At 42.0% G+C, this 13,308-nt stretch overlaps 2 protein-coding genes across 2 annotated transcripts; one reads left to right on the forward strand and one right to left on the reverse strand.

Annotated features, from left to right (window-relative positions):
* Nucleotides 1-433: 433 nt before the first annotated feature.
* cog8 (component of oligomeric golgi complex 8) lies at nt 434-6,264 on the forward strand. Its single transcript, XM_084067234.1, has 6 exons — nt 434-806; nt 1,668-1,834; nt 2,186-2,393; nt 2,965-3,783; nt 4,809-4,977; nt 5,485-6,264. Exons 1-6 carry the CDS (start codon nt 645-647, stop codon nt 5,853-5,855), a joined length of 1,896 nt encoding a protein of 631 aa, XP_083923360.1. The 5' UTR covers nt 434-644; the 3' UTR covers nt 5,856-6,264.
* Nucleotides 6,265-6,450: 186 nt separating this feature from the next.
* Nucleotides 6,451-12,379, reverse strand: nob1 (NIN1 (RPN12) binding protein 1 homolog). The gene is made up of 9 exons (XM_084067247.1): nt 12,301-12,379; nt 10,720-10,852; nt 10,478-10,611; nt 10,086-10,157; nt 9,793-9,921; nt 9,045-9,293; nt 8,017-8,114; nt 7,462-7,606; nt 6,451-7,203 (listed from the first exon to the last, which is right to left on the reverse strand). Exons 1-9 carry the CDS (start codon nt 12,367-12,369, stop codon nt 6,934-6,936), a joined length of 1,299 nt encoding a protein of 432 aa, XP_083923373.1. The 5' UTR covers nt 12,370-12,379; the 3' UTR covers nt 6,451-6,933.
* Between the last annotated feature and the right edge of the window lie 929 nt (nt 12,380-13,308).

Here is a 13,308-nt window from a genome sequence, read left to right on the forward strand (position 1 = left end):
AGAAGCCCAAAGTCGCTTACAATAAACTGACATGGCAACGCTACTGTCAAGAGTACCACAAACTAAACTAATGACTTCCGTTCATACACTTAACATTAAAACCTTGTTGATTTACACTTGCTATGCGTTTTTGACTGTTAACTAAATTATGAATCCTTATCATTTTAAGACGACATGGTTTTAAATGAGATAATGTGTTGTTTATACTGTATAAATGTTAAAATAATAAATTATCAAGCCAACTTCGCTAGTGTGGTTTTTGGAGTGCTTCATTTTTGGTTTTATTTTGAAGGTGAAATGAATTGTTTCTGGTCGCTCTGTGGCAACACTGGCACCTAGCAACTAACCTTTTGTTTGATTCATACTCCTGATCAGAAGGTGGCGGTAATGAACCAAAAAGCTGGATGCCATCCGCCGTAAAATCAACAAGAAGAAGACCAGACCCCGGAAAGAGAAGCAGGTTGTTTCAAATTATGTTTCATATTTGTGTTATTGTTGTCATTGATAATATGAAATATGTTTAACTTCTCATCAGTAGTATTTAGTGACGTGCTTTCACGGTCATCGCTGATGTAGAGAAAAGTTCCACCCGTGGACCTGAGATATTAGTTCTGGTTTCTGTGTCGGAATCACTGGAAGTAAACATGGCAGCTGTGGACGTGGAGGACGAGAGCATCCTGGCTTCAATCTTCAGAGACAGCTTCCCGGAGAACTGGAGGAACAACCCGGACTTCGCGGCCTATCTGTCCGAGCTGAGCTCCTACGGCGTGGAGAAGCTGAACCGTGAGCCGGAGAGGCTGGCCGAGGTAACCTAACCCCTGCTCTCTGTGCTAGGGTGGGATGGCTCAGGGTGTACAGCAGTGGTTCTCAAACTTTTTCGTGCCAAGGACCCCCAAATTGATATATTTGGCCGCGGACCCCATCTGAAAATGTTTTGTGCTAGGAACCCCCAAAGCAAATTCAAGATTTTTCAAAAATTGCAATGTACAAGCGCTTGTAGATCTGCTATTTTTAAATAGCCAATAACCACTTTTGCTGGGGACTCCCTGGAACCCCTCCAAGGATCCCTGGGGGTCCCCGGACCCCACTTTGAGAATGAGAACCATTGGGACAGAGGACAGCAACTTGCAATGGGCCTGGTCTAAAGTTACACTACACCACTACACCCATGTACCTGTCAAACCACTTCAAAAACGTTAAAGACGTCCACAAACACAACACCAGAGGGAGCTCCACTAAACACGTTCAACCCAGATTTGGCTCAAACAAGGGGTTAAATTCGTTCTATTGCTATGCCACCAAAATGTGGATGGAATGCCCTACCAACAGTCATTAAAATGTGAATCCTTACTTTCCTTCAAAACCACTCTAAAAGAGCACTTACAGGTGGCTGCAATTTGTAACTGGCCCCTGTGTAAAAAGTCAAAGCCCCCCCCCCCCCCCCCCCCCAACTGTTTACTGTACATATTTGTGTTTTTTATTACTTCTCGTTTATATGATGTTTTTGCATAGTATTGTATATTTGTCTGTCACTAAATGTTTCAATGGAAACAAGCCATAGTGCTTTTCTTCGGTTTAATCCTTTTAGCAGACCTTGTATAGAACTGTTCTTTCTGTGGGTTTTTTTGCGAACTGTTAATTAAGTATTCAATCAATCATTCAAAAAGGAACGGGCTCAGATCCTACTGCAGACCCGGGAGCTGGCCTTCTCCAACTACAAGACGTTCATCCGCACGGCGGACTGCACCCAGGAGATCTACAGGGACTTCGGCCGTGTGGAGAGCAGCGTCTCCACGCTGCTGGACAAGCTGCCCGGCTTCGGTGAAAAATGCAGGTCAGCGAGTGGAGTGGTGGAAGAAGTACTCAGATATTTTACTTAAGTAAAAGTAGCAATACTGCCGCCATGTAGAAATACTCTGTTACAAGTAAAAGGCCTGTGTTCAAAATGTTACTTGATTAAAAGTACAAAAGTATTGTTGTATGAATACAATAGTATTAAATACTAATGATTATATATATATATATATATATAAATTAAAGTGCACAGTAAAAACCCTACTCTGATGTAAAATGAGTTGTATACTCACTCAAGAAATGTATAAATGAAGACTTTAGACTAGGGATTTTAGTGTGTATGAATAGGGACAACTTAATGTTGTCATGTGGTGTGTCTGTCATCATCCAGGGGGTTCATGACAGAGGCAGAGGAGATTGGGGCCAGTCGTCGCATGAACAGCCTCACGTTGAATCGCCACACTGAAATCCTGGAGATTTTGGAGATCCCTCAGCTCATGGACACCTGCGTCCGCAACGGCTACTACGAGGAAGCCCTGGAGCTGGCAGCGTACGTCAAGAGGCTGGAGAAGAAGCATTCATCACTGCCAGTCATCCAGGTAACGTTACAGCCTTGTCCTCTTTAACCCATTAAGACCGGGAACGCATCTGTGTGTCATTTTAAGATTTCTTTGGGCTATTCAAAAATAGCAGATCTACAAGCTCATTGCGCGGCACCGAGTGCCGCGCTATGAGCTTGTAGATCTGCTATTTTTGGGGGAAAAAAGGAAAATTGTGAAAATCTTTGAATATATATATATATATACTTTTAAAGCGAACATTTGTAACTCAGATCTTTGCTTCTGGGGGATTCTACAAATATCTTCTAAATCCTAGAAGACAGTTTTTTGTTTTTAAACTTATGTTGATATAATATCAGTGGTTCTACGGTGTCAAGAACCCCCAGAATGATATGTATTTGGCCACGGATCTCAAAATATGTTGTTCCAGGGACCCCCAGAAGCAATGATTTGAGTTACAATTGTTCGCTTTAAAAATATATTCAAAGATTTGCACAATCAAGATTTATTCTTAAATGGCAGATCTACAAGCTCATAGCACGGCACTGAGTCTTCACGCTCCAGTCTAAACAAAGCAATAAATGTACATAATAACCTTTTCATTCATCAGGGAATTGTCCAGGAAGTGCGGCAGTCTGCTCAGCTCATGCTGAACCAGCTGTTGCAGCAGCTCCGCAGCAACTCCCAGCTTCCCGTCTGCCTCCGCGTGATTGGCTACCTCCGCAGGATGGACGTGTTCACGGAAGCGGAGCTGAGAGTGAAGTTCCTGCAGGCACGCGGCAGCTGGCTGAACTCCATCCTCGCCGCCATCCCCGGCGACGACCCGTACTTCCACATTACCAAGACCATAGAGGCGTGCAGAGTCCACCTGTTTGACATCATCACCCAGTACCGTGCCATCTTCTCCGACGAGGACCCGTTAATGCCTCCTTCGGGACAGACGATCAACGAGAGTGCCATCTTCTATGGCTGGGTGGTGCAGAAGGTGGCCGAGTTCCTACAGACCCTGGAGAGGGACCTCCAGCGTGGGGTGGGTGGACGACTTGATTCTCTGCTGGGTCAGTGCATGTACTTTGGCCTGTCTTTCAGTAGGGTGGGGGCGGACTTCCGGGGCCAGCTGCCACCCATGTTCCAGAGGGTGGCGGCGGACACCTTCCACAAAGCGGTACTGGAGGCGGTCGACAAGTTCCAGGAGGACATGAACATGTACACGCTGATTTCCCTGCCTTCGATGCTGGGTGGTACCATCCCGGTGGTAGTGCCCAGCACACAGCCTGGCACCCTGCAACCGCCGATGGCTCTTCTGGACTTCCAGCCCCTGGCCTGCTTCCTCAACAACATCCTGACTGCCTTCAACGACCTGCGGCTGTGCTGCCCCATTGGGCTGGCCCAGGAGGTCACCAAATACCTTGAGGATGCACTTATGAAGGTAATGTGTGCGCGGCCTGAAAATCGAGTTTAAAGTGGTCTCCATATGAGTATGTTACGTTTTGTGATGTACCCACCGTCCACAGAGATCACATGGGCATGCTTGTGTAACTAAACCAAAATGGCCAAATTGCATTTTGTTTATATTTTGAAACATACATTTACGATATGCTGTATAACAGAGGTCTTCAACAGGGGGTCCGGGATCCCTAGGGGGTCCTCAGAGTTACTGCAGGGGGGCCAACAAATCTTTGTGTGATAGGAACTTCTTTTTTTTTTACATTAACCACTTCAACCCTAGAATCCCTATTCTGAGGGGAACATTAGCCAAAAATAGCAGATCTACAAGCTCACAACGCCTCGCGCTGCGAGGCGTTGTGAGCTTGTAGATCGGCTATTTTCGGCAAAGAGATTTGGTGTAGAGGGGAAAAAAGAGCAGATCAAGTACAGAGCCAACGATCAAGATTACCAAGTATTGAGGGTTTAAGTGAAATAAACTAAAAAACATGAGTTCACACAACACTGATGAAATCTATGAAAAGGTTTAGTCTGCAACACAATTTCATACAATATGTAGTGGGGGTCCCCACTTCATCTCTCTTTCAGCTAGGGGTCCTTGGCCTGTAAAGGTTGAAGACCCCTGCTGTATAATGTATGTACTTGTACCGTATGTTTGGTCCAGAATAATATGGCACCAATTGATTTATTGTTGTCTCCGCCAGGAGACTATGTTTTTACTTTCCGTCCCCGTCCCCCCTCGGCCAAGCTAACATTGGTCAAGCCTCACGTGACACGTGACAATACGTTGAAAGAGTGTGCTCTGATTGGCTAGTGAGACGCATGACGTCTTTCAAAGTGAGGTAAGACAGGAGTAATCACGAAATGGCTGAGAAATGGCAGAGTAACACTTGACTTAAGACAGGATTAATCAAGTAACACTTAAGACAGGATTAATCAGGAACAGTACTGGCGGAGACCTGTGCTCCGAGGAGCACATTTTCTAGTTAATTTCTGTTTTCCATCCAGGTGACCAAGCTGATCCTGGTTTTCCACCGAGCAGAAGAGTCTGCCTTCAGCAGCAGGGAGAAAGAGCTGTTTGTCCAGTTCTGCTGTGCTTTCGCAGAGGACCTGGTTCCTTTCCTTAACCGCTGTTTGCAAGTCTTGTTCCCTCCAGCCCAGTTAGCTCTCATTCTGGGTGAGTATTTTATCTGCCTGTACACTTGAGCCTTCTGGTAAAAACTGAGCTCCGCAATGCAGTCTGCTGTACCTTGTTTTGGTTTTGGAATGCTGTTTCCTCTGTGCAGTTATCCTCATAGACAACTTAATTGGCCACTTCAACCATACTGGCTAGTGACTAGCTCTAGAATGCAGCACCAGTAACTGCATTTATTTCCATCATCTGGCATACAGTACAAAATGTAATGAATTATGTGAATGCAGTACAATTTCAGTGTAATTTATGTAATTAACACTAATTGCACATTGCTAAATTACCCTTGTAATACACCCTTGTGTATAATTCTTAGTTATAAGTACATGTGCTTAAGACTTAAATGAGTACCTGTTCAAACAACTTGTTTTGTACAACTTAATATATTTTCTTCTTGTGTGTAGAGAGCAAATACATTATATTCATTGTTTTTGCAACAGACTCTTTGTGGTATGTTTGCATTTAACTTTATTCTATTCCTTTTTCTTACAGGCGTTCCTCCAACACAACTCCACAAGTACGGCAACCTGGGCCGTGTTGACGTGAACGCAGTTCTGGAGCCTTTGGAGTTTGTGTTGCCAAAGCGTGAGGTGGTGGCACCTGAGGTGGACATCAGCACCGAGCTCAGTAGCCTGAGCATCCCTGACCCTGTCATAAGTGACATCCTCAACACTACAGAAGAACCTCAACCCACTGAACCTTTAATGGATTCTTCTTTGTCTAACGAGTCCAAACCCGCAGACCCATTGCCTGCTCAATCAGCTCAGAGCTTCTCTGACCCCGAGTTGGACGCTATACTAAATGACCCGAGACCCGATGTACTAGAAATGGAGGCCACACAAGACGAGTTTACGTTAGAGTAATGGTCACACATCTTTTTTTATATAAGATCAGTTTGCCCAGTTTATTGTTTTCTTAAGGTTTCATGTGGTATAAGTGATTCTTGGGTCTAATAAATAATAAACTTTCGCGCTTTTAACAGATTTATAAAGTGCGTTACAAAACAAAATAAAGATTTAGCAATATTCTTCATAAATCACTGTCACTTGACTGCAATCCATAAGATTTATATTCTGGATTCAAACTGAAGCAGGCCCCAAAACTTCTACTGCTAAGACGGAAAGACTGTTTGAGCAGAGGAAATATTAGGCTTTGAGCTTCATGCAATACCTCGTCAACCAGTAGTGGTCCTACCCAACCTCATGATCTAAGTTTCAATAGAATAGCAGGGAGACCACCTCCAACCACTGCAGATGTGATGACATGCTAGTTGGTGTGTTATAGTACTATACCATAACTGGTTAAAATGACGTGTGAAATGTTTTCACACGCAAAAATGGATTGTAGCTTTAAGGAATTTAAAGTAAAAGTTCTGAAATCAACTCTAGGTAATATCAGTCTCATGTCATCATTCTACTTGTTTGATACAGTAAAATGGGTGGAGAACAGCTGTCATCGTGAATAAAAACGTAATGTTTAATATCAGTAATATAGAGCATGTTACATGGACAAGCCAATTCACAACACGTTTTCACAGGGTTTAATAATAGGTTTAATTTAACATTAGTTCACCTTTTGAAAACTTCCAGAGTCAGTTAACAAAATACTGTTTGTATTCAATCTCCTATAACATGGGTAATGCAAGTTGTCCTTGAGAGGCAAGCTAATTCATACCGCAAAAAAATAAATAAATCAAAATACTAAAGAGGCCAAAAATGTATTTATGTATTTGGGACCTTTTTCAAATATGACAATTTGGTCACTGAAAATAGATTTTCTTCCATACAGAAGTACACAAAATATATTTGGCCTTTTGTGGATATAGTATGACTACTTCTTTTTTGCCGAATGGGATACAGCCTTCATCTTGCTTTAGCTGGCGTTCCTTTTGCCCATCTCTGTCCCTTATTGTGGCCGCATAACGTTTGCTGTAACACGTCTTCACCTTTTCTTGACAAACTTCTTGGGGGCGGCATTGGGGTTCACCCTTCGTCTGCCACCTCCGCCTTGGCTGTCTCGTATGTTCAGGTTGGCGGCGCGGCTGTAGATATCGGTCTCGCAGAACGGCGAGCCAGTAGCCATGTAGTCCTGGTTTAAAACATCCGTCTTCTTTTGGGCCTTACGAGCTGGCCTCTGCTGGGGGAAGCGCTGGTCCTCCACCAGATGGGGGTTGTTGGTGTGTTTCCCACCTTTAGGCATGGGCAGAGAGTGCTACAAGAGAGATGAAAGTTGTCTCAGTTCATGAGATTTTAACTGAGTGATACAAAATAAATCTTTATTTTATTGGTCTGAACTTGTTTGTAAACTGGCAATATATTGTGTACTGATCTGAATTTGGTGTATATAAAAAGGAGATTGCATGTTGAACCACACATTTCAGAGATATGCTGTCCATTTTATTTTTCAAAAAGGAGAGCTCGCAAGTTGCAACTCTTGAATGTGTTATTTATCTTATCTTATTTATCTTACCCTCAATCCCTTTCGGTTCATCACTTTGGGGTTTTTGGAGAAATGCATGTTTATGCTACCATCCTCATTGATGGTCACGGCAATCTTCTTTAATGTCTTGTTGCCACAGTGAGGGCAGAATACCTTTTCCATATTTGTTGTAGTCCTGCAATGAAAATGTTTTTCAGTTAATTTGTCACAATAGTTATAAACAGTGCAAACAAATATTTACATAGGGGGTTCTCAACAATGCAGGCCATTAGACTTACGTAAAAGGTATGTACAAAGTTAAAAACAAAAGTTTAAGAAATGTCAATTATTGGATGTATGCATACTACCGAGTATAGGTATTATTCACAATAAGTAATAGTGCAGTCAAATGGATCAGAGGTAGTATATAGACTACTAGATAATGTATGACAATATACAGCTTGCACAAATAAGCAATGATAGTCACTGATGGAATTTAAAAAGAAATCAGTGCAATATAATAGAAAGACAACCCTTTCTTGAAATAACAATAGATATCAGTTAAAATCACACTTAGAATACAGATACTGGATTAAATGTTCTCACTTAAAACAAGCGTGGCATCGTAGGATGTGGTTTCTTGCTTGCTTTATGAGCATTCCGTTGACAGAAAGGACATGCAGTCCAATTTGAATGAGAACGTTCTGGAAAGAAGACACACTGTCAATGTGATATATTATATTTCACAGTTTATATAAAAATAAAGAGAGCTTTGTGAAGCATTGTACTTTACTGAGACAGGAAGAGAAAGGAAAGTCATGGTAGAGAGGGTGTAATCGGCTCTGTGAATAACCGTGGTCCCAGTTTCCAGAAGGTGGCATACTTTCCTGTTCCTGTTCATTTTCCCATTGCTTCATTTGATTGGCTCGGCAGCAGGTTTGAACCGGAAACACACACAACACTTTCACATGTGTTAAATCTGCTGCTGAGACAGTCAAATGAAGCTATGGGGAAATGAACTGGAACTCAAACAAATTCAAGTAGGACACCTTCTGAGAACTGGGACTACAGTTATGCACAGAGCCTATTGACACATAACAGGTCCTGATTTGAACCTAGGACATTACACTTAGCCACATAAATGACCGTATTCCCAAGTATATGCTATATGAATACATTTGCCTCGACTTTAGTTGTAGATCTGCCGAATGTACACCCCGGAAGAGGGACACTAGAGTTCAAATGGTTAAGTTTTCGACACTTATATCATAGACCTGGTGATGACATCATGGGTCATCACCAGGATAATGTAAGATAATGTAAATTACATCCCGTCTTTTCCTGGAACATTAGCCAACTAAAATGGAAAAAATAAAGTAGTTTGATAACGTCATCAGCAGGTGAATTGTTTTACATATCCACCACAGCCCGCCTCAAGCATTTAGATGGAAAAATACGGTAGTGAGCATTAGTGAGAAGGACAGAAAGAGTTGTGAAAGTAAAAGGGTTCCTTTAACTGCTTAAGCCACCAGGGCACCCTGAAGTTCATGTTACACTGTGCAAGTGATATGGTTTTTCCAAATGAACAGAATCATTTTCATGAAACATGATTTCGCCACCCATCCGTTCGTTACCTGCATGGCAAAGTCAGTAGTCAGGCAGCCCACTTTAACATCAGCTGGAGCTGTCACACCTGACTCCATCTTCATTTGCTTGATGTTACTGGGAGTGATCCAACCACCTCCATCATCATCGTCGTCTTCGTCATCATCTTCATCATCATCCTCATCCGTATCCTCACTCACTTCATCATCGTGAATGTCTTCTGTTGGGGACAACGTCTCTGTTCCACTGTTGTCTAATACAGAAATACCTTCCACATTCTACGAGCAAAAACAATCAACAAACAACACGATTACAACTTAAAAAGGGGCAGTTCACCCAAAACACTAAAATCAAATCATGTGGATCTCGAGAGGCCGGTACCAAGTTACACTGGCAGAGAACACAAGGACTTTAGCACTGATCGGTCCAGCAGTTCGCTAGATTAGCTCCAAACGGAAAAAAAAACACAGACCAACCCTCTTATAGACAGTTAACCTCCTACAGAGCAACGGGGTAAAAAGAAAAAAAGGATGCAACAGAAACATATTTTTACTCTTATCATGAGTGCTATTTATCTATATATCCTAAGGAAGCACATTTCCACAACTTCATTAAAAAAGGCCTTAGTTTTATTCTCACAGTTAAAGTGCTCCTCACAATTCACACCATTTAATTTGACTCAGTAGTGAAAAAATAAAACATTATTCTTATTATTATTTGACACTTGGATTGTATGCTTTTTTGGTTTATGTAACATTACCATTGTAGTTAACTCACCAGCAAGTCCAACAGATCAGCATCAATGCATGGCAGTGGGTTCCTCCAGAACTGGAAGCTGTTAAACTCTGGAATCTCAGAGGAAGTGTACTGTGTCTGTCGTCCACTCGATGCCCCATCTTCTGACTTCTAAAGAGGGCCATCGACCCAATTACAAATGTCCTTGACATTTATTTTTACATGTGATCATGACTATGAATGCGTAAAGATTATTTTATTGTAAAAGATATTTAAAACATTCAGATAACTAAAAATGTCATCGCAACCATTACCAAATCTGAGCAAAGACTTACCTTGGAGGGGAAGTGGAATCCTGCAATATTTATTGGAGCCTCCGGATGTCGCCGTGTGCTCTGAACTTGAACCTAAAATAAAACGGTCATTGTTTCTTACTACATCCTATTTAAGAGATAAGACGGGATAAAACTTTATAAAGTTAAGTGTTTCAGACAGCAATATGCAGAAAGGATACAGAAAGCAACAGGAGTAGCGTCGTCATAAAAGTAAATGAAACTCAATACAGGCAATATACTGTATGTGTCTTCATGCAAGCTGAGTCTAAGCTCCAGAACAGCAAGAATGTACACAGAAAGGCACATGCACATGGCGCAGAATGGCCAATATAAAGTCTGCTATCCATCTACCCACTGTCTAATTTACCCATTGTTGACGTGGCTCATTTTACCTTGACATCCGGCTCTTTTTTCAGATGGTCTGCACCAACATGCTCCTTTTCCAGTTGATAGGTCAGAGCCAACACCTTGATATCTGTGGCTGAGAGACTGGGATAGTCTCCTGTCTTCTTGGAGAATTCAGTCACTGAAAACAGAGGGCAGATATAAAGTGCTGTGACAGCAATCTGAAAAGATGAAGGCGTAATATCATTGACCTTATTATGTCAAATTGATGATGTGACATGACATGTACCGAATCTGATGTATTCAGAGTGCGGCTCTTTGAGGTGAAGTTGGTATGGGAGGACTGCCAGACTCCTCTTGGTGGGTTTGTCTCGAATCTCATCAACCACATCTTTCAGGGTGTAGATATTCTGTCCGATGTCCTGCGATTGCAACAAACACAACGATTAGTATCTCAACCTGGGGTCCGGGGACCCCAAGCAATCCTTGAGGGTTCTAGGTGGGCCCAAGAAAAATGCTTGATAGTTAACAAAATGTACAAATGGAACCAAATGGGCCCGGGTCCATTTGGTTTGATTGATCGATTGAATACTTTATTAACAGTTTGCAATTAGGCCTAGGTGGGGTTGGCGAAAGGGCCTACTCTGTGTGGAGTTTGCATGTTCTCCCCGTGTCTCCTAGGGTAGTTAATACCCTCACAAAAACATGTAGTAATCATGGTCACTATACTGCCTCCCCCTGGTCAGCCGGGGCGCCTGATGGAGGGGAAGGGAACTGGTTGGAATAACGTGTTCCTTCCACGCGCTACATCCAACCAGGGAAACTCCCCCCTGTCAGGTGACAAGAAGGTCAGTTGGCTCTCATGCATTGAAGGAGGCATGAGCTCGGCCCTGGTCTCCCTAGGCTGGTGGGGTGGGGGGGGGGGTGTAGTGCCCAGGATCACTTAGCAAATTGGCACCGGGTGAAAAATAGGGTTAAAAAAAATCGAGGGATAAAAATTATAGAACAGTTTGCAATTAGTACAGAGGTACAGTTTACAGTGATTGATAAAAGGATAATGTGCCCATGTGTGTCGAGTTTATTTTCATTTTGATGAATGTTTGACTGTATAGTTTCATGGTCATTGTAGTTGCCCTTTCTTCTTTTTGTTTTGTTTTCTTTGAATTGCGTGCCTTTCATTTATACCAGGTCTTCAACATTAACCACTTGAACCCTATAGCATCCCTTTTCTGAGGAGAACTTTAGCCAAAAATAGCCGAGCTTGTAGATCGGCTATTTTTGGAAAGAGGTATGCTGTAGAGGGGGAAAAAGAGCAGACCAAGTAAAACAAAAAAGATGACACACAATTTTATACATAGAGGGGGTCCCTGCTTCATCTCTCTCTCAGCTAGGGGGTCCTTGGCCTGAAAACGTTGAAGACCCCTGATTTATACCATTCCAGTCCAACTATTTGAATACATTCATGTAAAACATAAATCTGTGGAAAATGAAAAATTCAATAAAAGTATAACACAAAAAGCCCTATAGGGGCTTGTTTCCATTGTGGTCCATTTGGTTCCATTTGTACACTCAGAATCAAAATGAACACTGACAATGTTACTGTGTAGATTGAGATCCCAAAGATAAAATGAAAATATATTTTTAAAAATCGTATCAAATGTGGACCTTAAAGCACAATCAAACTGGGATCATTGAAATAAAAAAAAGCACAACAGACATGCGCTCGCTCCTCCCTGCAGCTGCATGATGGTTAGTCAACAATAACAGTGTAATGACCACGTAGCAAAACCACAATATATATTCATGTTTGGACTCATATGATGCTTCTTGTGAATAAGAAATAAAAAAAGATGAATGAATAAAAGCTCACCTGCAGAGGAGCTTTCTTCAGAAACGCACCAGCGTCAGCAACAACATGTTCCACCAGGGCAGCCGCCATGTTGAATTGAGAAGACACACTGAACAGTGGTGCCAGATGTTGTGAGAGAAATAAGCTAAAAAAAAAAAAAAAAAATCTAGGAAAACAAGCACAAAAGAAGCAACTAGGCCTCAGTGGGGGTGGGGGGGGGGGGGGGAGGGGGAGATGACGGTTTGAGGACTTTTAATACCTATTTATTAACCCCAAACCTTGCCAAATTGTTAAATAATATAAGAAAGAGGCAAACATTGTGAAAATAGCCGATTTTCTACGAGCCTGTAGATCTGCTATTTTCACAATATTTATCTGTGGAACGAGTCAAACTAAATGTAATGCCTCAACTCCTACTATTCCAAGTGCGTATCAGGGTGGGGGGTCCCCAGTTCAAATATGATGATTTTGGGGGTCATGGTCTGAAAAGGTTGAGAACCACTGAACTAGGGCACTATGAGCACTTTAAACCTATATAGCCTATAAGCTGACAACACGTCGCGATGTGACGCGTTGTCAGCTTGTAGATCTGCTATTTTCAAAAAATCGTGAAATAAAATGTGGAATATTCTGAAGATTTTTTAAACATTCTAACAACACAAATATGGCATTGGGCTCCCCTGGCACAAAAAAAAACATTTCAGAAGGGGGTTAGGGGAACAAATACATATTAATTTGGGGGTCCTTGACATGAAAATATTTGAAAACCACTGGTTAAAATAGAAGAATTGTGAAGCAAGCCCAAATAAGCAGCCAACTATGTATACACTTTGGAAACAAGCACCTGTAAAAAGTCCAAGCCTATCACCAGAAAACTGTTTACTGTACATATTTTTCTTTTTGATTACTACTCGTTTAAATGATGTTAGTAGTATTGTATATTTGTCTGTTTCGAAGAATTGAATACACAGGACCCCAATGGAAACAAGCCATATAGTGCTTTCTTGGGTTCAATGCTTTAAGCATTGT

Source organism: Gymnoscopelus microlampas (assembly GCF_963454915.1).
Source record: "Gymnoscopelus microlampas genome assembly, chromosome: 1".
Taxonomy (NCBI): domain Eukaryota; kingdom Metazoa; phylum Chordata; class Actinopteri; order Myctophiformes; family Myctophidae; genus Gymnoscopelus; species Gymnoscopelus microlampas.

Bases quoted from the DNA above. Each gene is read 5' to 3' on its own strand.
- cog8 (XM_084067234.1), top strand. From the start codon at position 645: ATGGCAGCTGTGGACGTGGAGGACGAGAGCATCCTGGCTTCAATCTTC. The intron at 807-1,667 runs GTAACCTAACCC...TCATTCAAAAAG, and splicing joins AGCCGGAGAGGCTGGCCGAG to GAACGGGCTCAGATCCTACT. The intron at 4,978-5,484 runs GTGAGTATTTTA...TTTTTCTTACAG, and splicing joins CCAGTTAGCTCTCATTCTGG to GCGTTCCTCCAACACAACTC.
- nob1 (XM_084067247.1), bottom strand. From the start codon at position 12,369: ATGGCGGCTGCCCTGGTGGAACATGTTGTTGCTGACGCTGGTGCGTTT. The intron at 10,853-12,300 runs GTGAGCTTTTAT...TTGCAATCGCAG, and splicing joins TGAAGAAAGCTCCTCTGCAG to GACATCGGACAGAATATCTA. The intron at 9,294-9,792 runs GTGAGTTAACTA...TTTTGCTCGTAG, and splicing joins CTGATCTGTTGGACTTGCTG to AATGTGGAAGGTATTTCTGT.